Here is a 24,784-nt window from a genome sequence, read left to right on the forward strand (position 1 = left end):
TTCTCACAGGACTACACATTACGTTTACCTGATTCAAGTCATACACCGGGGAAATACTATCACAGGAAAGAACACACCCGACATATTGGGGCTGCTCTGCGGACCTAAGTGGCTCGCTGTTCGTTTGTTCAAAGATTATTTTTACATGTGTCCAAAAGCACCAAACTCAACACTGCACATCCTTGGGTCTCCAGCAATACACCCGCCAAGTGTGAAGTAGATTGGATGAGCGGTTGTCCCGATAGAGGACATACAGCCAGATTTGACAGACAGACTAGTGCACGCCCGTTCAAAGTGGCACAGTTTAACAAAATGTAAGGACAACTTTGTAATAAAATTATGAGAACCAAATGTGAAAATATAGGCGTAGCAGAACATCAAGAGGATCAGTCCAGTCCAGGTTTCTTTAGTCGCGTTTATGCGGACCGCCAGGCACTCCACTCACTGCATGTGTGACTGGTGGAAAAAAATCACCCTGGAGAAGGTCCTTAGTCCAAGATCCTTTATTATATAATAGACCTGAGTTTGTCCCTGCAGAGTACAAGACTAAGTCATACAAAGGATACATGGTGGTTGAATAGTCTCTGTCCGTGGCATGTTTTTCTTTTATCAAGCAGACTGTTCCACATCACTATTTGACGGTTCAATAGTGTTGTTTACCAAGTTGGCTAACTCATGAGTATCAGGGAAGCGCTGGGTCATACTGACATTTGGGTCATTTGCACACAACAATAAGTTGGGTATCAGTAAGTTTCCACTACATAATTACCCCCTTTTGGGGCTACCAAGCCCCAAACCTGAATTTTCATGCAAAGCAATTAAGTACATATCTCCTGAAGCAAATCTTCATGGCCTCCTTTGCTTCCACGCATTACATTCAATGCAAAAACATTATTAATCGTGGTTATATTTGATTATCAGGAAAAAACTGCCTATGCTCAATACTTTTGACGGATAAAAAACAAAAGCATCGTGGTATAAACAGAAAAAGATTACCAAATATAAGTGTGGCAGATTCACCACCACACGCCATCCAAGTAGCGATTTCAGGGCCCTCCGGCACAGAGACAGGGGGATGTTAACACCAGTTTATTGTAGCGAGAAGGCTAGGTGGAATTAGCCAGGAGCAGATGGAACATGTCATGACAGGGCTCCTATCCTAAGGGTGTGTGTGGATGGGGTTTTTAAACCTGCCGCTCGTTAGCCCAACCAACGAGCATCAGGTGTGGCTGCCCAAGCCATCCCATCCACCACATACCCCCAACACCAAACTGAGGCCAGAAAGAATTCCTGGCCGAAGCCTAATGCTGCTTCTCCCCAGTCCTCCGCCGGACCCCCTAGGTGCTGCTGCTGCCAGTCGGGAGGGGGTTGGTGCTGGGCCGCCTGTTGAACCACTGGTGGCTCCAGGGCGTCTTCGGGCGACCCTTCTGTGTGCCTTCTCTGTGCTGGAGAGTCCCTGCTCAGGTGCCAGTGTGGCAGATCCACCACCACACGCCATGCCATCCAAATGGCGGTTTCAGGGCCGTCCGACACAGAGACACAGACGACAACAACAAACTTTTTTGATACATTTCTTCTCTCATCATGAGTGTGGTACTACTAACATTTGACGTGTTCTACATGAAGTCCAGATTGTTCCAACGCAGATCCCTCGTTGGTGACACAGGATGTCTTCTTGCACGTCACTTCAATGGAGCTTGGCACGGGACTGTCGGAGTAGGACACTGCTTGATTCCATACTCGTTGGGTACCAACGCCGCTGTAGAGTAGGGGCAGCGCAAGTCGTCCTCTACCCCCAGGTTAGCAATGCAAGCAGTGTTGCTTGCCAGGCATGCATCTCATGCTTCACATGTTGGATGATCTCACAAATCGTCACTTAATGGAATTGGATGATGATGTCATGAAGCGTTGATGTTATTAATATTACATGTGTCGCGTCTCCAAATTGCACCAAATTCTACACTGCATGTCCTTGAATCCCCAACAATGCACCCGCCAAGTGTGGAGTAGATCGGATGAAAGGTTGTCAAGATAATAAAAGGACATAGAGATTCCTTCCTTTATAGTTAGACCTGTACATGCCTGTTCGAAATTTAAGACTTTTTAAGACATTTAAATTTCACAGTGCTCAGTTCCTCAAAATGTCAATGATTCAGTCCTGTGTCCTGCATGCCCGTTCAAAATGGCACAGTTTAACAAAATGTAAAGACAACTTTGTAATAAAATTATGAGAACCAAATGTGAAAATATAGGCGTAGTAGAACTTCAAGAGGATCAGTCGAGTCCAGGTTTGTTCAGTCAAAAATTTTGTCACACTTTTTTGGACTGCCAGGTGCTACACTCACCGCGCAGGTCTTGTACATCATTGGATGATGATGTAACGAATTGCCCCTGCTTAGTGGAATTGGATGATGTCACAAAGCACCCCAGCTGCACAGAGCGCCTCATTGTTCACTTGTTTATTCAAAGTTCAAAAATATTACGTGTGTCGCATGTCCAAATTACACCAAATTTGACGCTGCATGTCCTGCTTAGGTCCCCAGTAATACACCCGGCAAGTGCCAAATAGATCGAATGAACGGTCAGGATAGATAGCAGGACAGACAGACAGACAGATTCTGAGAATTAGAGATAGATAATCTGTTGAGTCTCATGAAAATACGTGCATTACTGTCATAAAATTTCAGATTTATTTTATTATATCTAACGGCAACCGTACAAAGTTTATAAAATTTTTGTCCTGCTTCACAATGAGACTAACGATTTATAGACTATTTCATTATCGTGGGCTGTATATAAGATGGATCAATTTATAATCGCCAAGCTGTTAAGCAAAATTCCAGATATCCACTACATATACTAGTGTTGGACATATACATATCAATTCAATGCTCTCAATCCTTTTTTTTTTTTTTTTTTTTTTTTTTTTTTTTTTTTTTTCACACAAACTGCCATCAATGTTTCTTACAAAAATTCAAAAGGTCTCTCTTGGGGGGGAAACATGTTAAGGTGAGGATGGACAGTTATAAATAATCGGAACCAAGATTTTAATAAGGCCTGGGTTGAAAAATAGCCAACCTATCCTTAAACCCCACTATACCAGTGCTCATTATCTCCTATAAGTAGCCATGAAGATCTTCATCTCCCCATCCTCGAACAGCAAGTCCGTGTGGAAGGTCTTTTTCAAGTTCTCAGTGAAGATCAGATCCGTCTCAAACCTGACTTTATTGGCCCAGATCAGGGTGGTTTCTGGCTGACAGAAATGCTTCATTGTGGCCAGGAGCTCGTCCAGGAAGTTGTGATGATAGACCACGTCGGACGCCAATATGTAGTCGTAATGGTAGGCAGACTTGGGGTGGGTGCGCTCCAGGTTGTGACCCCAGAAGAGCGTTGTCACCCGGGGTGTGTGTTTGCAGCGCCCCCTGGTGTTCCTCATCACATTGGCATGTAGGTTACCCAACACATCAGGGAGGTCGGTGGCAGTTACTGATGCTCCTGAACACAGAATCGCAAAGTATGGGGTGTTATCCCAACAAATGTCAGATGAGTAATAGGTTTATTGAGTACTTTAAGAAGAAGATGAGGAAATTTTATAACCGACAACATTGGTTTGTAGGTAAATGTTTCACTCTTCCGACTTACCAAGGAGACTGGCCACGATTGCTACTAGGCCTGTTCCTGCTCCTAACTCCAGAACCTCCTTCCCCGACAGGTCTATCCTCTGCCTGTTGGTGTCCAGGTAGGAGCATAGAGCCAGTGCCTGTAGATTAGAGGAATTCTGTATTCTAGAAGGAGGATGACGTTTTCTCAGATTCCATGATGGTTATTCCAAGGAATACAAGCTAGTTATATTGTAAGGCTGTCTATTGTCCATATATACTAGAACTGTGTGTGCACTGGATGCACTAAACGCACAATTTTGTAGTTTTCTAGTGTCTGCGACATGCTTTTTCTGTCGGGGACACTCACTGCCGGCCACATCACTGCTCCGTAGGAGTCTATGGTCTCGTAAATGCTGATCTCCTGCCCCACGTAGTAGTAGATGTCTTTACCTTGCCGGGCGATAAGGCATGGCACCCAGGCCGGCTTGCTCCCTCCCTGTACAGCCATCAGCTTTGCGTCCTCATCTCCTGCATAGCGAGGGTTCACATCCTTGATCCCATACAGACTTCAGAGCTGAAGGCCAAGGGTGGTTAACACCAGAACAAGCAAAGTAATGGTTTATGAACCAAAATAAATACAATTAAACTGGAGCAATTTCACTACTTACCTGTTATACAATCGGCATTGGCTGTGGCGCTGCATTTCGAGTTTTCAGTCTTGTGGTTTTCTTCCTCCTCACAGCCCTCATCCTCAACATCCACAGTCTGCCTTGGCAACTGACTGCAGCGCTCCTCTTCCTCTATCTCACCCTGCTCATCGTCACTCTCTCCATTCTTACCATCTCTTTCTGGGCCACTTAACTGGGTTTTTTCACAAACTGCACGATCATCGACTTCACTGTCCTTGTGTCCACCAGTCTTCCTTTCTTTAATATTGAAGTAGTGAATCTGTTCCTGGAATTCATTAATATTGCAAACCATTCCTTCTGCATTCTCTATTTCTGTTTTGTGGTCGTCTTCTGGTTTTTCCCACTGCTCCTTCTCAAACGTGTCTGGCATTTCCTTGGCCAGACCAATTGCTTCCTCCCCGCCCACTCTGTAGGTCGCCGTGAAAATCTTCGTCTCCACGTCCTCGAACAGCAAGTCCGTGTGAAAGGTCTTTTTAAAGTTCTTGTTGAAGCTCAGGTCCATCTCAAAACTGACCTTATTGGCCCAGATCAAGGTGGTTCCTGGCTGACAGAAATGCTTCATGGTGGCCAGGAGCTCATCCAGGAAGTTGTGTCGATAAACAACGTCGGCTGCCAATATATAGTCGTACCGGTAGACAGACTTGGGGTAGGTGTGCTCCAGGTCGTGGCCCCAGGAGAGTGCTGTCACCTGGGGCGTGTGTCTGCAGCGGCCCCTGGTGTTCTTGGACAAGTTCAGTCGCAAGATGCCCAAAACATCTGGAAGGTCTGTGGATGTCACCCAACCCCCTGAGGACCACAATGAGAAAGCTGCTAAATATGCTGAGGTAGACAAGAAGATAATCTGCTTCAATAGAAGGGTTGAATCAATATCCTATTTGAGTTGTCTCAGATATTGGTTGGATATTGGTCTGTGAGTTAGATAATAGCATTTTTTATGGAGAGGCAAACTCCCCTTGACTCACCAAGTAGGGTTGCTACAATTGACAAAAGGCCATTTCCCGCTCCGATCTCGAGGACAGTCTTGTCCAGAAGACTGAGCTGTTCATGATGATTCTGAAGGTATTGGCACAGAAGCACCGCCTGAGGCCGACAGCAATTTGAAAATCAATCTTATTCCTTATCAAAGAAAGGGAGGCAAGCAATAATATGCAATCATCTTAAACGTACAATTTCAGGCTAGTCAGTGTAGCTCCATTAGTTTAAAACACTTTGTTTCCAAGATTTCCTTGTTTAAATGTCATATTTGCTGAGTATTTCCCTCATGGTTTTTTCAGTAAGAGCCAAAAACATCCAAGAACCATGCTCATAATGATGTGTGTTTTCTGTCCCAACTCACCGCAGGCATCATTCCTGGGAAGGAGTTAATAGGCTGTTGGATCACAATCTCCTGCCCCACGTAGCAGTACACCTCTTTATTCTCCTTGTAGCACAAAGACGGTTTTTGGCCCCTCTGGACAGCTGAGTCCTTGTTACCCAAATCATCTGTATGGAATAAATGATCAATACCTTACAGTAAATCTGAGCAGTTGGACGCTGCCGCTAGTAACTACCTTACCTGGTGCGTCACTGTTTTGGATGTTGTTCTCAGCGCCGACTTCTGTCGTGTCTCCCCTCACATCCCCGTCATTGTTCCACTCCTCCTCCTCCTCCGTAATCATGAAAGGGTTGCTCTCCACCAATTGTGATGAAGACAGATTATCCATGGAAATCTGTCACCCTTTGGACAGAGAGAGAAAAAAATCAGATTTTCAAGCTTGTGCGTGAGAAAAAGCGTCATTCAGGGTCTCGTTCTTCCCTTGACCGTATTGTTTTTACTCACAAAAAAGCAATTGAATGATTCTAATTGTTTACTAATTATGTTAGAGGGAGCTCCTTCTCTTTCTGTCATCGCTGTGTGCGGTTCCTCGCCTCACTGCTCTAAGTAGGTATATTTATTCACCTCAGGCGGTGCAGTCAGCGTTCAAAGTTTCCCTCCTCCCCTTTGGATGTCCATATTGTATTTCACTCCCACTTATTTATCAGTCAGGATAAACACAAGCCAACCCACTAACATTTGTAATCGCAGTATTCAAGGTATGGATTGACTACCGTAACAAACTTAAAGAAAATAGTCCATAATTTGTTCAACTCCTGCCCATAGTCATATTCACTTCTCTTAAGTATCTTCTTGTTGGACTACCTACCTGCCCGAAAGTTGATTTTCCAGGGGGATTCGACTGTATCCTGGGAGTGTGACTGCGAGGTTATAGGAAGTCAGCATCCCGCAGGACACTTCCATCCTCATCATCATCATCGTCAACATCGTCATCATCATCATCATCATCATCATCATCATCATCATCAGCAGCAGCAGCACCATCATCATCATCACCAAAAGGGCAGTGGCTATTTTTAAAATCCGACCACCCGCGCGAAATACACAATAGAGCCAGAGGGAGAGAATGCTACCAAGTTAGGAGACAGACGTGACAGCGAGGCTCTTGGGTTCCAGGGATTTTGGCTTGACCAGCGTCTCTGATTTCCTTTGAATCCTCCACGCTCTGCAATTCCCGAGTGGATGTGATATAATATGAATATTATTGACTGTCCCCATTCCTCTTTTGACTAAGCCCACTCAGGATTTTCGGCTGAGAGTATCAAATTATTTCAAGTGATACCACTCGGTGTAGGAGTAAGAGGCTGGGTTCAGACTTGTGTGTGTGTGAGTGTGTGTTTGTGTGTGTGCAAGAAATCAATTTGTATTTTACGACTTGGTCTATACAAAGAATAGAGTGTTGAGATGTGTGTGCTTAAGTGGCGTGCCATGACTTTGTGTGGTTTGGGATCTGGTGCACAGTATGATATGTATTGGGCTTTTAATATCTTTTGGCCGGTCTCACTGCTGGATTATTGCAGGTATTTAAAGGGATTTGGAAACATTCTCTCTCTCTCTTACTCTCTCTCACCCTCTCATTTTAAGATCACGAAAACTAAAATTTGACTAATTGTCTTAATAATTTTCCCTCTTTAGGGTCATTAGACAATTATATGCCATGCCACCTAATCATCTCATTTATTTTAAAAGCATTCCAGTAAAGCTTACCCATCCCATTATTGACTAAATCGTATCCCTCAATAATGATTATTTGTTTATATTTTGTGGATTAATATTGGTGCTTTCACATATATAACCACAATAAATATTTGACCAACTATAATTTAGTAATGTTGATATTATAACCAAGTGGGTGGAGGTGTTGATTAGAACATCTAAAACAGTCCATGAAGTTCAGAAAGTTTCATTGTTCCACTGTAATGCAGCCTTAAAGACGACATTTGACTATATCACGATATTGTAAAAAACCTTGAAGCCTATTGTATCGATATATTGCTCAGCCCAGCATTCCGGGCTTTACTACCTGACCCTAGTACCCTAAATGGGAAGTTATGGTAGTAGTACTGCAGTAGATATAGAGTAGTATTTGGGTTGTGATTTAAACTTGAATACAAAGGACATAAAGGGAGAGGAAGGAAGGTGACAAATAAATCATGGGAAGATCGTACCTGGCCGTAAGAGGCAGGGTCCCCTTCTGGGTCTGTTTAAAAATAAGCCGGATAGTTAGCAGCGTTGCCATGTTGTCCTCCTTCTGCAGTGCCCCCAATTGCTTCACCAGAGCTCAGAGGTAACAAGATAAGCCCTTGGCACGTACTGTAAGATGTCCATTTTACACACACACACACACACACACACACACACACACACACACACACACACACACCCCCCAAGAAAAGACAGGGTTTCTGTGTATGTACCTTGGTTTAACCTCTTCATATTTGATTCACCGGGTCTAACGCTGATAAATGTTGTCTTCTCTCGTTCTCTGGTGTCGCCATGTATAAATTTCTCTCACATCAATCCCTTGAACTTGAGACACCCTGACCTGGCTTCTTCTAGCGCTGCTCTCCCACCACTCAGGCAGAACTTTGGTATGAATGGAGTTGGGCCGAGGCCATGGAAAATGGCCAGGAGAAAGTATCAAGCAGGGGATCATTGCCCGCTGTTATATTTATTGCTGTTGTGTGAGCGGCCTTATTTGGACAAATAGAGGAATAAAAAAGCATATTATTATCGAACAGCTGTGGACAATGATAAATACAAATGTTAATTCAGTAGCCTCCCAAGTTAAAATGATGCGGAGCTAGTTCTGCCAGAAAACTTGACAGCCCCACATGCTTCCACGCCCTTACATGTCGGCATATTTAAACAGCCAATCCCTCCTGCTCTACCTGCTTTGCTGTGTTGCTGCTCTCCCTCCCATACATCCACCTGCTGGGATCTACACTTCTATCCAATGGGGGAATTCCAGCTCATCACTCACTCGTGCCTGTTTGCTGTACACCTCGCCGGGAGTAATGAGCAGTAGAGCCCAGACGCCAAACTCAACGATCCAAGTGTAAGGGGTTGTCTGTCAGAACTAATCTTGTGTCATCTACCTCTACGTGCAGCCAAAGATTTGCTTATCAATCAAATACATAAGACGACAGAATGCCAAAGTGCTGAAAATAACCTGCCTTATGTTGGGGAATTTAGGTCTTATTAATAGTAGTCGGCTATAACTCAGTTGGTGAAAACAGATCATACCCATTGGTTAGCTGCCAAAAATGCACAATTACTGTGACCAAACAGTATCCTTGTTACCTAAGCTACTGAGGAAGCACATACAAAGAGATACATCTGTGGGGTTTTACCAAAAGCATACATTTACCAGCAGCATTTGATGCAGTTCTTTAATGTAAATTAGATCTCACTGGTTTACAAAAAGGTCAAATTTGAAGGCAATGGTTCAAGGAACTTCCTGCTCAAACCCTGTATCGCAATATAGCGATGAGAGGCAGAAGGCCACGCTCATCATTTTTGTGAAGTGGTTACAACCCCTTCAAGCAGACAAATCTGTATTTTTCCTCAATAAATGTATTAGAACCTATTCAAACGTATTGGTACAGCACAGAATAAAAACATACATTTCAAAGTCTAAGATAAAGGGTTTAATAAACAATATATATACTGTACAGAAATAAAATGTATATCTTCATCAGCCAACTTGTAAAAAAAATGAATGATGAATATGAATAAACATTACCATTACCAACTGTTCAACAAATAAAACCCAAGAAGGAAATAAAACATTGAATGCTATAAAATAATTATATTCATGTTCCCCACAAAAACAAAAACACTGTATCCAATACCATATGATGTGCTGCAGAACTGATATATACCTATAATTTGGTAAATATTACAGTAAATTATATTTAAAAAATATATATATTGTTATTAACAACCCTGCAGCATCACATGGCAAAGCAGGAAGTGGATGCAGAAGAAAAAAATGTCAGTAGTCCTGGTAGAGAACTGGTGGGTCCCAATCCAAAAATGGGTGGCAGGTCCATTTCAAGCAGACCGTCTGTTTTGTTCCCGATGTTCTCATTAGGCTGCTTAAAAACAGTATTTTGTCAATGGATTTTTATTTTACTGGGCTTTAAACCTTGATTGCATGTTTAGTTGGTTTTGTGTTTTGAACAGCGCACAAACAGTGCACCTTCTGGATTATTGCACTCTTCATTTTGTGAAATATATTATGAGGTCAAAATGTTAAATTATGTTTAGGTCGTGATTTCCAATTGAAAAGACATCTTCTGATGGCAGCTAGCAGGGGGCGCTATGTGATTTCCCCTGAGGTCTTGTCACTCCGCCAGGCGCGGTACAGCTTGATGCTGAGACTTGGCAGGTCGTACAGCAGCTCCACCTTGAAGCATTTCTGGAAGCGCCCTACAAAGCTATTTTCGGGGTCCAGGCGGAAGCGCATGGCCCACAGGATCTGCGTGCCGTCCTGGCACAAATGGTCGAAGGTGTCCATAAGCTGGTCCAGGTAAGGGTGGGCGTAGACCACATCAGCCGCCAGGACGTAGTCAAAGCGATGGGAGGTGCGCGGAAAACGCTGCTCCAGCTCCTGACCCCAGGTCAGCTCCGTGACCTGCACAATGAAAATGGCAGTGTTCTAGATCAATCACACTCGTACACTATCACTGCATTGAAAATTTCATACTGCGTACTATATCCATCATCTGTACATGCTTGATTATGTCACTAAACAGAACGGTGGCTTCTCTGACATACTACATCGTTATATACGGATATAGTATGTCATCATGTTTTTTTCCCCCACATACTATTTGATGAATGTTATAGTTTCGGAAAATGCTCACATACAAATTTGGTCTAGAGGCATAGGGTGAATGAGGAAGTGTTTCCGTTACGCACAGTGTTTTGTCTAGTTCCATACGGAAATACATTTACATTTACATTTACATTTAGTCATTTAGCAGACGCTTTTATCCAAAGCGACTTACAAGGGAGAATAACATTCAAGCTACAATGCGACAGAGAAATGGAGAAATGGAGCGGCACGGGGACGCACAGCGGAGCACGAATTGGGATAGATCAGCGCATATCGCGGGCGCACCGAGGACCGTCCGCGCCCTTTTCTGCACGTGTGCAACACTGCACATGCACACTACACTGGAAAGCGCATCCCAGGATGCATTGGGAGGGCACGATGCTGGTGAAGGTTTCTAAAGTTTCCTAAAAAAAAACTTGCTTTGCCACAACTATGTTTTAAAAATAGTTATCCTTTGGGAAGTTTTGCTAACAGTCTGAAGACATTTCGTTTTTTGCTTTGTTTCACAAGTACATTTTATTAGTATGCCATGGCACCACCCAATGTTTGTTGGGCAGTGTAGTATAATTTTAAGCTTATTTTTAATGTCTTTGTGTTGAGTGTGCCACAATTAGAAGCAGATGTGGAATGCAGACAGGAGGCCCCTTACATCAATCACCTATAGACAAGGAATGCAGAGGTTTGGGGTATTAAAACAACCTCATGAAATATATGGTTGCATTAAAACAAGATATAACGTATTTAGACATAATAGGAATAAGATTGAGTGACCTGTGCCCTCTCTTGGAGGTAGATTAGGCTTCTAAGTAATGATCTCCATATGGAGGTAAGTTCAGAAGATAGGTGGAAAATAGAAGGGAAAAACAATATAGAGACAAGGAGGAGTCAAGGCTTTGAAAAGAAGACATCACTTTGCAAGCCAAAAAGTTTTCAGTGTATTATGCAGACCTCACTCAGACTCGTTATTTTTTTAATAAAAATCGTATCCATGTATCCAGCTTTCCTCAAGTGTTGCCTATTTGCTAAAGAACCTAGGAGTGAGGGTTTTCTCTACGACATACTTGGCACTGCGAGCAGGGTTGAGAAACAGGGTCTGAAGTGCTGCTGAGCCCGGGCACGGGTCAGCATTTGGGCCACACAAACAACTCAAAAGGTAAGCAACGTTCTTACTGATTAGATAGGAGCTTTGAGTGGTTCGTGCAGATTGGCTCTGAGGCTAGGCAGTAAGTTAAATTAAATTAAATCCAATTAAAAAACAAAACTATAAATTTTGCAGCAGAAAAAAAAGCATGTGCATATATTAGAAATCCTGTGGATTCCACTTTATGGGTACAAATTAGAGCTAACCTACTGTGAAGGACTGAATGGACAGGCCCCTAGACCCCCCCCCCCCCCTCAGAGAAGTGTCGTTTAGCATCTGAATGGTTAAATTACATTACATTACATTGCATTTAGCAGATGCTTTTATCCAAAGCGACTTACAATTATTCAAACACCGACGGACGCAGCCATCAGGAGCAATTAGGGGTAAGGTGTCTTGCTCAAGGACACTACAGCATGCTAGCAGGAGGAGCCTGGGATCGAACCAGCAACCTTCCGATTACTAGATGACCAGCTCTACCTCCTGAGCTACCAGCTACCATCCCCTTAAATTAAGTTGTACTTCTGAGATACCGCTTTAAGGCGATAAGTCTTGTTGAAGGACTGCTTGGTCAGAAGTGAGTTTTTGAGATACCGCCTCTAATAGAGAGGGATTGCTTGGTCAGACGAAAACTGTCTATGAGTCTATAATACCGTCCTAAGGAGAGAAGTCTCATAAGTGTCTGCTTGGATAGACTGATAGGTTCTGCGATACCACCTCAAGAAAGTGAACTTCTAGAGGGTTTGCCTTGGCAGAACTGAACTCTGCGGATTCCACTTAGCAAGAAAAACTTTGCTAAGGACTGAATGGGTAGGATATTAATTTAGTAAATAAACTCTAAAAATACCGCTTAGCAAGAAAAAGCTTGGTAAGGCCTGAATGGGTGTATATGAGTATAAATTTATCGCATAAGTAAATTCAGTGTAGAAACTCTATTTGGCTGGTGAAGAAAGAGAGCGAGGGAAAGAAAAAAGGAGAGGGTTTCTCTCTGTGTCACTGTGTGTAAGAGCCTCTGTGTGTCTGTGGGTGACTGTGTGTGTGTGTGTGTGTGTGTGTGTGTGTGTGTGTGTGTGTGTGTGTGTGTGTAGGTGTGTGTGTAGGTGCGTGCGTGCGTGTGTATCAATGTTTGTTCAAAGCTGTTTTTGAAATTGTGTTTGATAAAGGTGCTTGTGGAATTCTAAAGTGTAAAATTGCTGTTTATAATAACTGTGTGAAGTATAGTCCATATTTAGTGGAAAGAAATATTGTGATTAAAATAGATATGAATTTGGGTCAATAACAGAGAAATTATATAAAGGGACAAAAGGGGTTGACATGCCTGCTCCCTTAGCGCCCGCTAAAATTGTATGAGCTCTTGGTGGCAGGAATAGTAATTTCCCCCTGGGATTATTAAAGTATTTCTGATTCTGATTCTGAATATGTGCATTGAAAAGGCTTGGATTTGAGTCTTGATGCTTATAATTCTGCCTAAATAAAAAACTTTAAAACAGGAGACAGAAAAGAAAAAGGGATTGAGACAACCTATGGGTCACTCCTCTTCATCTCTCTGACCACTTCTTCATCCACTTCAATGTCCAGCTACCAAAACAACCCCCCACCTCCCCACCCATGGTTACTATCCGCAGCAATCTCCGCAACTTGTCTCCCACCCACTTCTCCTCTGTGCTCTCCTCTTCTCTTCCACCCCACGGCACTTTCTCCTCTCTGCAGGTTAATGATGCCACTGACTCCCTCTGCTCCACCTTGAGCTCATGTCTGGATAGCCTGTGTCCACTATCCACCAGACCTGCTCGTTCAACCCAGTCGCACCCTTGGCTGACTGACACCCTCCGGACAACGCGCACTGACCTCAGAGCAGCCGAGAGGAAATGGCACAAATCCAAAACAATTGAGGATCTTGCAAGCTACCAGACACTGCTGTCCTCCTTCTCCTCCAGCATCACTGCTGCCAAGAAGGCCTTCTTCAACGATAGGATCAACGGTGCCACAGACACACGTAAGTTATTCACCACCTTCAAGTCTCTGCTTTACCCTCCACCACCTCCCCCAGCTACTAACCTCACTGCTGACTGCCTTGCCTCCTTTTTTACTAACAAAGTGGCAGCCATCAGCAGCCAATTCACTAAACAACTTACTCAACCTGTCTTCTCCAGCCCTAGGCTCATCGTTCCCTGGTTTCACCCCCCTCGCTGAAAGTGAGGTATCTAAACTACTAACATGTAGCCGTCCTACTACATGTCCGCTAGATCCGATCCCATCTAACCTCCTTCAAGCCATATCTGGCCATATATCACCCCGGCAATCACACATGTGATTAATTCTTCCCTAACTTCCGGCACTTTCCCTTCCGCTTTCAAAGCGGCTCGGGTCGCACCACTGCTCAAAAAACCCTCACTCGATCCCAATCAAGTAGAAAACTATTGGCCGGTCTCTCTCCTCCCATTCCTTTCCAAAACCTTAGAGAGGGCGGTCTCTAAACAGGTTACAGAGTACCTGTCAAGAAACAACCTTCTTGATACACTTCAATCTGGCTTCAAAAGTGGTCACTCCACCGAAACAGCCCTGTTGTCTGTGACAGAGGCCTTAAAAACTGCTAGAGCTGCTGCCAAATCCTCGGTCCTCATTCTGCTAGACTTATCAGCTGCTTTTGACACTGTCAATCATTGCATACTCCTGTCCATACTCTCAAGCATGGGCATAACGGGCAGTGCACTTTCCTGGTTCGAATCTTACCTTACTGGGCGCTCGTTCAGTGTGACATGGCGAGGCCAGCTGTCTGTGCCTCACAACCTCACCACAGGGGTGCCCCAAGGCTCGGTGCTAGGACCCCTCCTCTTTGCCATATACACCACCTCACTGGGCCCGATCATCCGCTCACATGGCTTTTCATATCACTGCTATGCGGATGATACTCAACTCTATCTGTCCTTCCCGCCCGACGACCCTACTGTCTCGACGCGGATCTCGGATTGTCTCGCTGACATATCCACATGGATGAAGGATTATCATCTTCAACTAAATCTGGCGAAAACGGAACTGCTGGTCTTCCCGGCCAAACAAGGTATTTATCACAACATTGATATTAAAATCGACTCTCTATCTCTTGTTCCTACCAAGGCTGCAAGGAATCTTGGTGTCATTATTGATGACCAACTGACATTCTCGGACCATGTTGCCGCCGTCTCCCGGTCCTGCCGCTTCGCACTACTCAATATCCGAAAAGTCCGGCCGTACCTGACCCAATATGCCACTCAACTGCTGGTACAAACCTTGGTGATGTCCCGTCTCGACTACTGCAACGCCCTCTTAACAGGCTTGCGGCCTGTGCGGTGAAGCCACTTCAGATGATACAGAATGCGGCGGCGCGACTGGTGTTCAACCAGCCAAAGAGGGCACATGTCACTCCGCTGCTCATCGAGCTCCACTGGTTACCTGTAGCCGCCCGCATCAAGTTCAAGTCTCTTATGCTGGCCTACAGAGTGATTTCTGGGAATGCTCCCGCCTACTTAAATGCTCTTGTAAGAGCACATGTTGCCCCCCGGATGCTGCGCTCGTCAAATGAGCGTCGCCTGGCTCTGCCGGCCATACAGCCACGGCAATCCAGGCTATTCTCATTTGTAGTTCCACGTTGGTGGAACGAGCTTCCAAAAATGACCAGAGCGGGGACCTCCCTCTCTGTCTTTAAGAAGCACTTGAAGACCCAGCTCTTCAGTGAGTACCTCCTGTCCTAAGCTACAATTACTTAGCACCACCTTGCAGTATTTATTGTTACACGAATGTTGTTGTTACACTAATCTCTGTCGCAATGTAGCTGAATGTTATTCTCCCTTGTAAGTCGCTTTGGATAAAAGCGTCTGCTAAATGACTAAATGTAAATGTAAATGTTGAGAAGAGAGAGAGAAAGAGAGATTTAAAAAATGTTTATAGAGGAAGGAGATGGGTGGAGAAAAAGCATGAAGAAAAGCAAGGAGATGTTAGTGGAAAGAGAAGAAAGAAAATGACAGGAAAGCAATGAGAAGGTGTCAGAGAAGGCATGTTCACCGATATACCCTATTGCATATGAGTTCGGACAGTACCCCGTGGTTAAAGGAGTGGTGGCTATTGAAGGGGACATATACAGTGGGGCAAAAAAGTATTTAGTCAGCCCCCAATTGTGCAAGTTCTCCCACTTAAAAAGATGAGAGAGGCCTGTAATTTTCATCATAGGTACACTTCGACTATGGGAGACAGAATGGGGGGAAAGAATCCAGGAAATCACATTGTAGGATTTTTAATGAATTAATTGGTAAATTCCTTGGTAAAATAAGTATTTGGTCACCTACAAACAAGCAAGATTTCTGGCTTTCACAGACCTGTAACTTTTTCTTTAAGAGGCTCCTCTGTCCTCCACGCCTTACCTGTATTAATGGCACCTGTTTGAACTCGTTATCAGTATAAAAGACACCTGTCCACAACCTCAAACAGTCACACTCCAAACTCCACTATGGCCAAGACCAAAGAGCTGTCAAAGGACACCAGAAACAAAATTGTAGACCTGCACCAGGCTGGGAAGACTGAATCTGCAATAGGTAAGCAGCTTGTTGTGAAGAAATGAACTGTGGGAGCAATTATTAGAAAATGGAAGACATACAAGACCACTGATAATCTCCCTCGATCTGGGGCTCCACGCAAGATCTCACCTCGTGGGGTCAAAATGATCACAAGAACGGTGAGCAAACAACCCAGAACCACACGGGGGGACCTAGTGAAAGACCTGCAGAGAGCTGGGACCAAAGTAACAAAGGCTACCATCAGTAACACACTACGCCGCCAGGGACTCAAATCCTGCAGTGCCAGACGTGTCCCCCTGCTTAAGCCAGTACATGTCCAGGCCCGTCTGAAGTTTGCTAGAGAGCATTTGGATGATCCAGAAGAGGATTGGGAGAATGTCATATGGTCAGATAAAACCAAAATATAACTTTTTGGTAAATACTCAACTTGTCGTGTTTGGAGGAGAAAGAAAGCTGAGTTGCATCCAAAGAACACCATACCTACTGTGAAGCATGGGGGTGGAAACATCATGCTTTGGGGCTGTTTTTCTGCAAAGGGACCAGGACGACTGATCCGTGTAAAGGAAAGAATGAATGGGGCCATGTATCGTAGATTTTGAGTGAAAACCTCCTTCCATCAGCAAGGGCATTGAAGATGAAACATGGCTGGGTCTTTCAGCATGACAATGATCCTAAACACACCGCCCGGGCAACGAAGGAGTGGCTTCGCAAGAAGCATTTCAAAGTCCTGGAGTGGCCTAGCCAGTCTCCACATCTCAACCCCATAGAAAATCTTTGGAGGGAGTTGAAAGTCTGTGTTGCCCAGCGACAGCCCCAAAACATCACTGCTCCAGAGGAGATCTGCATGGAGGAATGGGCCAAAATACCAGCAACAGTGTGTGAAAATCTTGTGAAGACTTACAGAAAACGTTTGACCTCTGTCATTGCAAACAAAGGGTATATAACAAAGTATTGAGATGAACTTTTGTTATTGACCAAATACTTATTTTCCACCATAATTTGCAAATAAATTCTTTAAAAATCAGACAATGTGATTTTCTGGATTTTTTTTCTCATTTTGTCTCTCATAGTTGAGGTATACCTATGATGAAAATAACAGGCCTCTCTCATCTTTTTAAGTGGGAGAACTTGCACAATTGGTGGCTGACTAAATACTTTTTTTCCCCACTGTAAATGACCGAAGGCTGCACAGGCAAGAGCCACGAGTCAAGAAGGCAGGCCAGAAGCAGGTTAGAAGCCATGAAACGGCAAGACAGACAGTGGAGGGACATGATAAAGTCATTAAATAGACTGGTAATTAAGCCACTGACCAGGCAGGATAGGCCGGAAAACAGAAGCATGAGGGAATGATAAAATAAACAGAACAGGCGAGACTTTGAGCTGCATGAAGAATGGAGCAGACAGGATTCTGGTTCAGAGAAAGGGAGAGGAGAAGGACTAGCCCCTAGTGAAGTGTCAACACAGAGTAGAGGGAAGGTAACTTGATCACAGTGGAGAGGGAAGATGAAGGAGGATTGAGCCTAAGAGACAGAACTCAGATAAGACCTCCACCAAGATTTGGTCAACAATACCCAATCCTGGTTAAGGGACAACAATCACAGTATATTCCTTGGGAAACACAAGATATGGAAGGCCTAGTATCAAAATTGCCAAAAAAAAAATGGGGGAGCCAGTAAGTGGATTAGCATTTTCGAGAAGTGTACTATGGGAAAGATGTTAGCGGTGGATGATCTAAAAGCCCTTTTGGCCAGAGTTCTAGGGACGACCAAGATGGAAACCGTATTGGCAAATGGTCGTCTACACTGGATGAATAGGACAGTGGAGAATGACGGTGTTGGTTTTGATCTCTACAGACACGCCACATGGAGTGCACTGAGGAAGGAATTCCCAACTCTGAAAAGCCCAGGGGTTCTACAGGGCAGGTGCTGGGGGAAACCGAGAATCTTGCCTCATACACCCAGCAGAAGGTCAAAAGGTGGCGGCTGGAAACCGAGAGAGATCCGGAGACAGATATATTAATATCTGCCATTTTCAGTAGATCTATGGTTGAGGTGTTACCAGGACCAGTCAGGAACAAACATGGTAGGATTAATCTCATCCAAGAACCATAAGGAGTTTTGCGAACATGTCATCCACGTGGTGGATAGATTTCGCCTAAATGAACAAAAACTGGCAGAGCAAGGCAAGGAAATACAAAGAAAACCGTCTCAGCTCCAGCTGAAGGAACTGACAAAGAAAGAGAAAGACAACAAGAAAATGCAAGGCGTGGCAACTGCAGCTGAACCAGGAGCCATGATACCAGTCACTCAGTCCGATCCGCCCCCAGTTCAGCAACCTCAGAGCCAAGGGTTACCTACCAATCCCCTAGTTACTGTATAAACACAAAGTACAGGCCCAGCCCCAAACCAGTGGAATAAACCAAAAACAGGTCGAAAGGGACCCCAATACCACAATCAATGCCGGAATCGGAAACAGTACCAATGCCAGAATCAGAACCAGTACCAATATTTAAATGTATGACGTAATGAAAGCGTTGCTGTTACCAAAACATGTGGGAAACGTAAAGTGTCAAATGCATAAGAAAGGCAATGACTACATAATCGTTGGCAGCAATATGGCAGACGAAGCAACGCAACTAGCTTCAAAATGGGCAACAGGAATTCAAGCGCTGCTGATTATACCCGAGACGGCGCCAAGCTTAGATGATATTATAAGGCAGGTGTGTATGAACATAGTATGTGGGCGAAAAGAGGGGCAAAGCAGGCTGAGGATGGCCTGTGGAGGGCCAGACACAGGACAGACAGTTTGTGGCACCTATGGCATTACTAGGAATTCTCTTTACAGAGGTGCATGGTTTTCACCATTGCACCAGGGGTAAGAAGAATTAAAAAGCAAGGATATTGGTCTCCATAACTTCAATCAATGGTAGACACGCGTCTACCATTCTACCGCGGCTGAATGCGAAGTATGTGCCCAAAACAATGTGTTAAAGGCATCATTACACCATTAGGACATATTCCGACACCAGAAGGACCTTTTAAACACTTACAGATGGATTATGTGAATATGATTAAAAAGGTCAATGGTAAAAGGTACATATATGCTGGTGATAGTAGACAGATTCAGTAAATGGGTGGAAGCGGTTCCATCAGCAGACAGGAGCAGGAACAGTGATAAAGTTTCTGACTAGAGAAATAATACCTAAATTTGATATTCCAACAGTGTTTAGCTCAGATAATGGATCATCATTTATACAGAAGGCAGTGAAACAAGTGATGCAGCGCCTGAGAATAAAGTAAAGGCTGGATGTGTATATCACCCACAATCACAAGGGGTTGAGGGAAGGGTTGAGAGAGTGAATGACACACTTAAGATGAAAATAAACAAAATCCGTGCAAACACAAAATTAAACTGGGTGGATGCACGCCCGCTAGCACTAATGAGCTACCACATGCAAGCTAACCGAGAAACGCATCTAACCCCGCATGAAATGCTTACGGGTCGACCCGTGCCTGTGCCTGTGTTACGTGGACCACATGAAGGACCGTTAGAGCAATTGCAAATGGAATTAAGAGAAAATATCAGACAATGTATCAGACAAGATGCTGTTTCCAGGTTCCACCCCCCAAGGGGGGTGAAACCTGGAGACAGCACCTACCTGAGAGTCTTCCGGAGACGGTGGAATGAACCAAGGAGGGAGGGTCCCTATACAGTGGTTAGACTCACACCAAATGCATTTCAGGTGGAGGGAAGCACCACATGGTATCATCTCAACCACTGTACTAGGGTACCACAAAGGGACCCTTACATCAATCACCTATAGACAAGGAATGCAGAGGTTTGGGGTATAAAATCAACCTCATGAAATATATGTTTGCATGAAAACAACATATAACGTATTTAGACATAATAGAAATAAGATATAACTTATTTAGAGATAATATGAACAATGTATTCAGACAATATAAATAAGAGTGCAAGCATGTCTTGACAGAGAGGCTTCTGAAAAGCCAGGGGTGTGCGGGTCACTTTGGGTGACCTGTGCCCTCTTTCGGAGGTAGATTAGGCTTCTAAGTAATGATCTCCATATGGTGGTAAGCTATGAAGATAGGAGGAAAATAGGAGGAAAAAACAATATAAAGACAAGGAGGAGTCAAGACTTTGAGAAGAATATATGTGGTTGAGACAGGTGCCGGTGTATTCAACTTTCCTCAAGTGCTGCCTATTTGTTAAAGAACCTAGGAGTGGGGGTTTTCTCCATGACAGCAGCCAATTTGGCAGGGAACCTAACTATATAGTTTTCATTAAATAGCTTTGCAGATTGCGCGTTTCTTTCCAAATATCATGGAAATATTCTCAACACTCTAACATGTACATACACGTCTCTAAAAAGGGTACAAACTGACCAAGGGGGTATATTTACAGCGCCCTCTAGTGTTCCGCTGGACATTGTAGCCGAGGTTTCCCAACACCTCCGGTATGTCTGTGGAGGTAACCTTAGCACCTGCAGACACAAATGTGAACCAACACATCTTCAAATCGAAAGAGCATGGAGACAGTTTATGTAATAAGTTTCTCGTAACATCTTGGTTAAAGGAGCAATAAACAACTTTTTTGCTTTTACCTATCATTATGAAGTTACAAGTGTGAGTCACTCCCTTGGCTTTCAGTAGAGAGTACATTTTGCAACGATGCAGGTTTAAAGCTCGCTTCACACCGAATCCGACAAACAACAAGAACAAACCGGAAATCCATTCATTCCTGAGGAGAGTCGGAATCTGCACACGAAAATGCTGCGGTGCGGAATTAGCTTGTGCATTCAAGGCTCCAGGATGGATTAGAAATTGTTGTAATAGTAGACCTCATGCGACAAGTTTTGGTCTGACACGACTACCGCGAATGATGTCAGCGATGTTTTTATTATTGGGACCGGGCTTAAAACGGAGTAAATAAGCCAGGTACAGGTACTCCTCAGTTAACGACCTGACTGTTTAACCACCGTTATGACTTACGATCAGCTCTCCGACCAGCCGGTATTGTACCTTGCATACAATATCGTGGCGTGCGCGGCGTCTTAGCGTCAAGCATCTCATCTGGCATCACCCTTTATATTATATATACACTTTACACCCTATATATATATATATATATATATATATATATATATTGCATCTCATCACCGTTCTCAGCCTGGTTCCCGCAGTCTGTCAGTATTCACTACACTCACGTTTGCGATGGCCACGCCACCTAATCGTGAAATAACACGGTCCTTCGCTTATCAACCAATTCGCTTAACGACCTGGTCCTAGAAATGGAACTCAGTCGTTAAGCAAGGAGTACATGTATATAAACTAATGACGTTACTAAGAAAGCCTTTGTTCGTCATGTTCACTATCAATAAATATTTTTTTATACAAGTGAATTGTGTGTATTTAAAAAAAATTCACGTTCTCACTCACTCTTGGAAAAGGGTAAATGTCCAGTTAAGCAAACTACTCGCTGTTGTACTGGAAAAAACACGCTCTCCCTTTTTCTGACATATTTTGTGACACAAAACTCTGACGCAGCTCATCCGGCAGCCACTAGAGGGGGACTCTGGGATGCGATTGCGAATGCGATTGCGAATGCGATTGCGGATTCGCTGCGAAGCAAGCTTAAGAGTTCAAGGCATTTAAATATCAATCGAGTCATTGAAAGAAAGAATATGACAGTTGGATACCAAAATGAAACAATATTCTAATTCGAAAACTTCTTTCTTCCTTACCGAGTAGACTGGACACGATGGTCACCAGCCCGGTTCCCGCTCCCAACTCAATAACATTTTTATCCGTCAGGTGGTATTTGTCACGATTTGTGTCCAAGAAGTGACACAGCACCAGAGCCTGTCGGGAGTTGGAAGGAGTCGATCGGCAGTCAAAAATCAAACGTGACAGCATCTCCAACTAACAAACTGGAATAAAGGGAAATGTAATACGCTAATGTCCAATTGGGGTTTACCGAGGGCCAGAGCACTGCCCCGTAGAGATCCATGGACTCCTTGATGCGGATCTGCAGGCCGGCAAAGGTGTAACCCTCCCAGGCCTCGGTCACAATCAGAGATGGACGGAAATGTCGAGCCATGATGGCCTGGGCAAGGTCTTCCTTTTGCGCCAAGCCTGATTTGGAATTCAACCCATAACGAAAACAAAAAAGACCTGGATCAATGAATTGGGTTTGATTGTTAAAATTGAGGAACTGAAGGAGGAAATGCATTATTTTTGTTGATGACATATTAATGAATTAGTAGATTCTACTGTTTAAATGAAGCTCTTCGGATACAAACAACCTTTCAGTCCCTCAGCTGTTACTGAGCCTGTGTCGGGGCCGATGATTGTTATTTCGAGCTGCTGACATACGACCCTGGTTATCCAACATGAAAAAAGGTCAGGGAAACACCTCCGACACCACTGACACCACCACCACCATTGTTTATAATATGTTTTATGTGTGCGTGTGTGTGTGGCCACACCTCGCATAAATATGTCATCATGTCCGTCATAAATCCACACAATCGTTTTTCACAGGCTTCAACGCAGCCTTATGCCGAGTTGCGAGAAACCTTTTACTTTTTATTTGATTTATTTTTAGATAAATTAACTCTGTTCTAGAACTGCAGAAAAGCTCATTCACCTAGCTTTCGCCTAGATAAAATAAATGTCCTTATTTTACGAATACGACAATTTCTATCCTGATTCTATTATTTTTCTTATTTTTTTGACAGATAATTTGGCTTGAATTCGATTTTTCTACTTGACATTTTTTTTGGCAGTGTATGCAGCAATCAATAGCAAACTACCCATATGAATAACAATCATAAATAACAATAAAAATTAAATACAATAAAATAGTTAGAATAAAATAAAATCTAAACGCAAAATAAAAATTAAATAACCAAATATAAAGATACAAAAGAATACACAAAACAGAAAAACCCAAATATATAAAAATACATAGAATATAAAAAATGGGATTCAATGCACAAGAGGATTTATTGGGTACAGGACTATAGGGTATAAAGGAAAGAAATGCACTTTGTACTTACTAAGTTATTGCAGCATCCACAGCATTATAACAGTGTTATTCAATATAGAACTTTTTTTTTGTTCGTTTCATAAGGCTTAATTTGTGTTGAACAGAGATCATAGAACAGAGTAGTGTATTCTCACATTGAGTCGTGCACTCATCCTGGGGGTCCGCTGCCGCCTGAGGGTCCGCCGCGGCCTGTTGGGACTCCATGTGCGTCTCGTCTCCAATGGCGTGCAGAGGTGTAGGCCCGGAACGCCCCGCCGCTTTTGGTTACAGGGTATTTTCGGTAGAGCCTGACTACTGATTTAAGTTTTGAGAATGAGACGATTGGAGTCTTGGTCTCCGGTTAGGCTGTGGTTTTCCAAGACTTGATTAGTCGTGGCACTACACCCACTAACCCCCTAAAAGACAAATTCACACTCATTTTGTTCGGCTCCCGTCCTCAAGCCCTCCACCCAATACCTACACAACCCCACAACCTTTCCTCCTCTCTCTATCCCCCCCAAGCTGGGAATGCTCGGCTCATGCACTTTAACTTTAGAGACGGCAACAGCTGCAAAGTCCCAACTGGGGAGCCGGGGAGACGTGCAGCCATTACAACATGAGAGACCAATCCCAATCCAGGGTGCAAGGTAGTTATTAAAGATCCCATATGTTTCAGATTTCAGCACCTTTTATTTTGGTTACAAAAAAGCCCACAAAACGTGTTTTTTTTCTCAAAAATAATCTATGACGAAAATATATTTTCAATTATTATGCATACATTATTCTTCATCCCCCTTCAAGCTGATCAGGAAGTATCCTATGTCAGTGTTTTTTCAGTGGCACACTTTTGAGTGGGGAGGGTTCGCCAGGTGCACCATGAAAAATGTTCAAATTCTACTCACAAATGACTGCTAACACAATATGGAATTAGGTCTTGTGTTGCGAGATCAAAATTGCAAGGCTGCACTAATTCATCGCTTCTAGCCCGAAAAGCAGCTCTGTGTTGATCCAAACAAGCTCACATTTTACCATTTCAGTAGGCCAGATTAATTACAAGTTCTACATGTTTCTGATGTTTAACAGGTTAACACTGGTTAACAGGATAGTAGTGTGTTGTGGGATTATTTTAATTGTAACAAGTGTGCCGTGGCAGGTAAACAGGTTGGGAAACACTGTCCTATGGGCCATAGGCCATTTTCAAAATATATATTCTGGACAGGAGAGTCCCTCCCATATCCTGCCTGGTTTCTCACTGAGCCAAGTTCCTCTCAAGCTAAACCTTGTCTCAAATCTGTTTTGTACGATTATTTTTCAGAGGGAACTCTGGGAAAAGTCCACGTGAGACAGATCCGCATTATTTTTCCGGCTCTAATGGGACCATTCAAATGGCACAACTGGTAGTATTTGGACCTTGAAGGAATAGTTTTTAGCGTTTGTGTAAAAAGGGCTGGTCTCCTGTGTGTGGGTGGGGGAGATGACAAAAGGATGCAGGCAACCTCCACCAAATTGTATGTATTACATTTCATTTCATCAT

The 24,784-nt window shown here is 43.7% G+C and overlaps 2 protein-coding genes across 2 annotated transcripts; both read right to left on the bottom strand.

The window, feature by feature from the left end:
- Positions 1 to 2,540: 2,540 nt before the first annotated feature.
- On the bottom strand, positions 2,541 to 5,954 carry mettl21ca (methyltransferase 21C, AARS1 lysine a). Its single transcript, XM_079998122.1, has 7 exons — positions 5,847 to 5,954; positions 5,628 to 5,773; positions 5,254 to 5,371; positions 4,271 to 5,077; positions 3,970 to 4,130; positions 3,643 to 3,760; positions 2,541 to 3,495 (listed from the first exon to the last, which is right to left on the bottom strand). Exons 1-7 carry the CDS (start codon positions 5,947 to 5,949, stop codon positions 3,110 to 3,112), a joined length of 1,839 nt encoding a protein of 612 aa, XP_079854248.1. The 5' UTR covers positions 5,950 to 5,954; the 3' UTR covers positions 2,541 to 3,109.
- Positions 5,955 to 9,050: 3,096 nt separating this feature from the next.
- On the bottom strand, positions 9,051 to 23,773 carry mettl21e (methyltransferase like 21e). The gene is made up of 5 exons (XM_079998123.1): positions 23,406 to 23,773; positions 22,198 to 22,355; positions 21,965 to 22,082; positions 20,607 to 20,704; positions 9,051 to 10,305 (listed from the first exon to the last, which is right to left on the bottom strand). Exons 1-5 carry the CDS (start codon positions 23,473 to 23,475, stop codon positions 9,991 to 9,993), a joined length of 759 nt encoding a protein of 252 aa, XP_079854249.1. The 5' UTR covers positions 23,476 to 23,773; the 3' UTR covers positions 9,051 to 9,990.
- Between the last annotated feature and the right edge of the window lie 1,011 nt (positions 23,774 to 24,784).

This window comes from Zeus faber (assembly GCF_960531495.2).
Source record: "Zeus faber genome assembly, chromosome: 3".
Classification (NCBI taxonomy): Eukaryota; Metazoa; Chordata; class Actinopteri; order Zeiformes; family Zeidae; genus Zeus; species Zeus faber.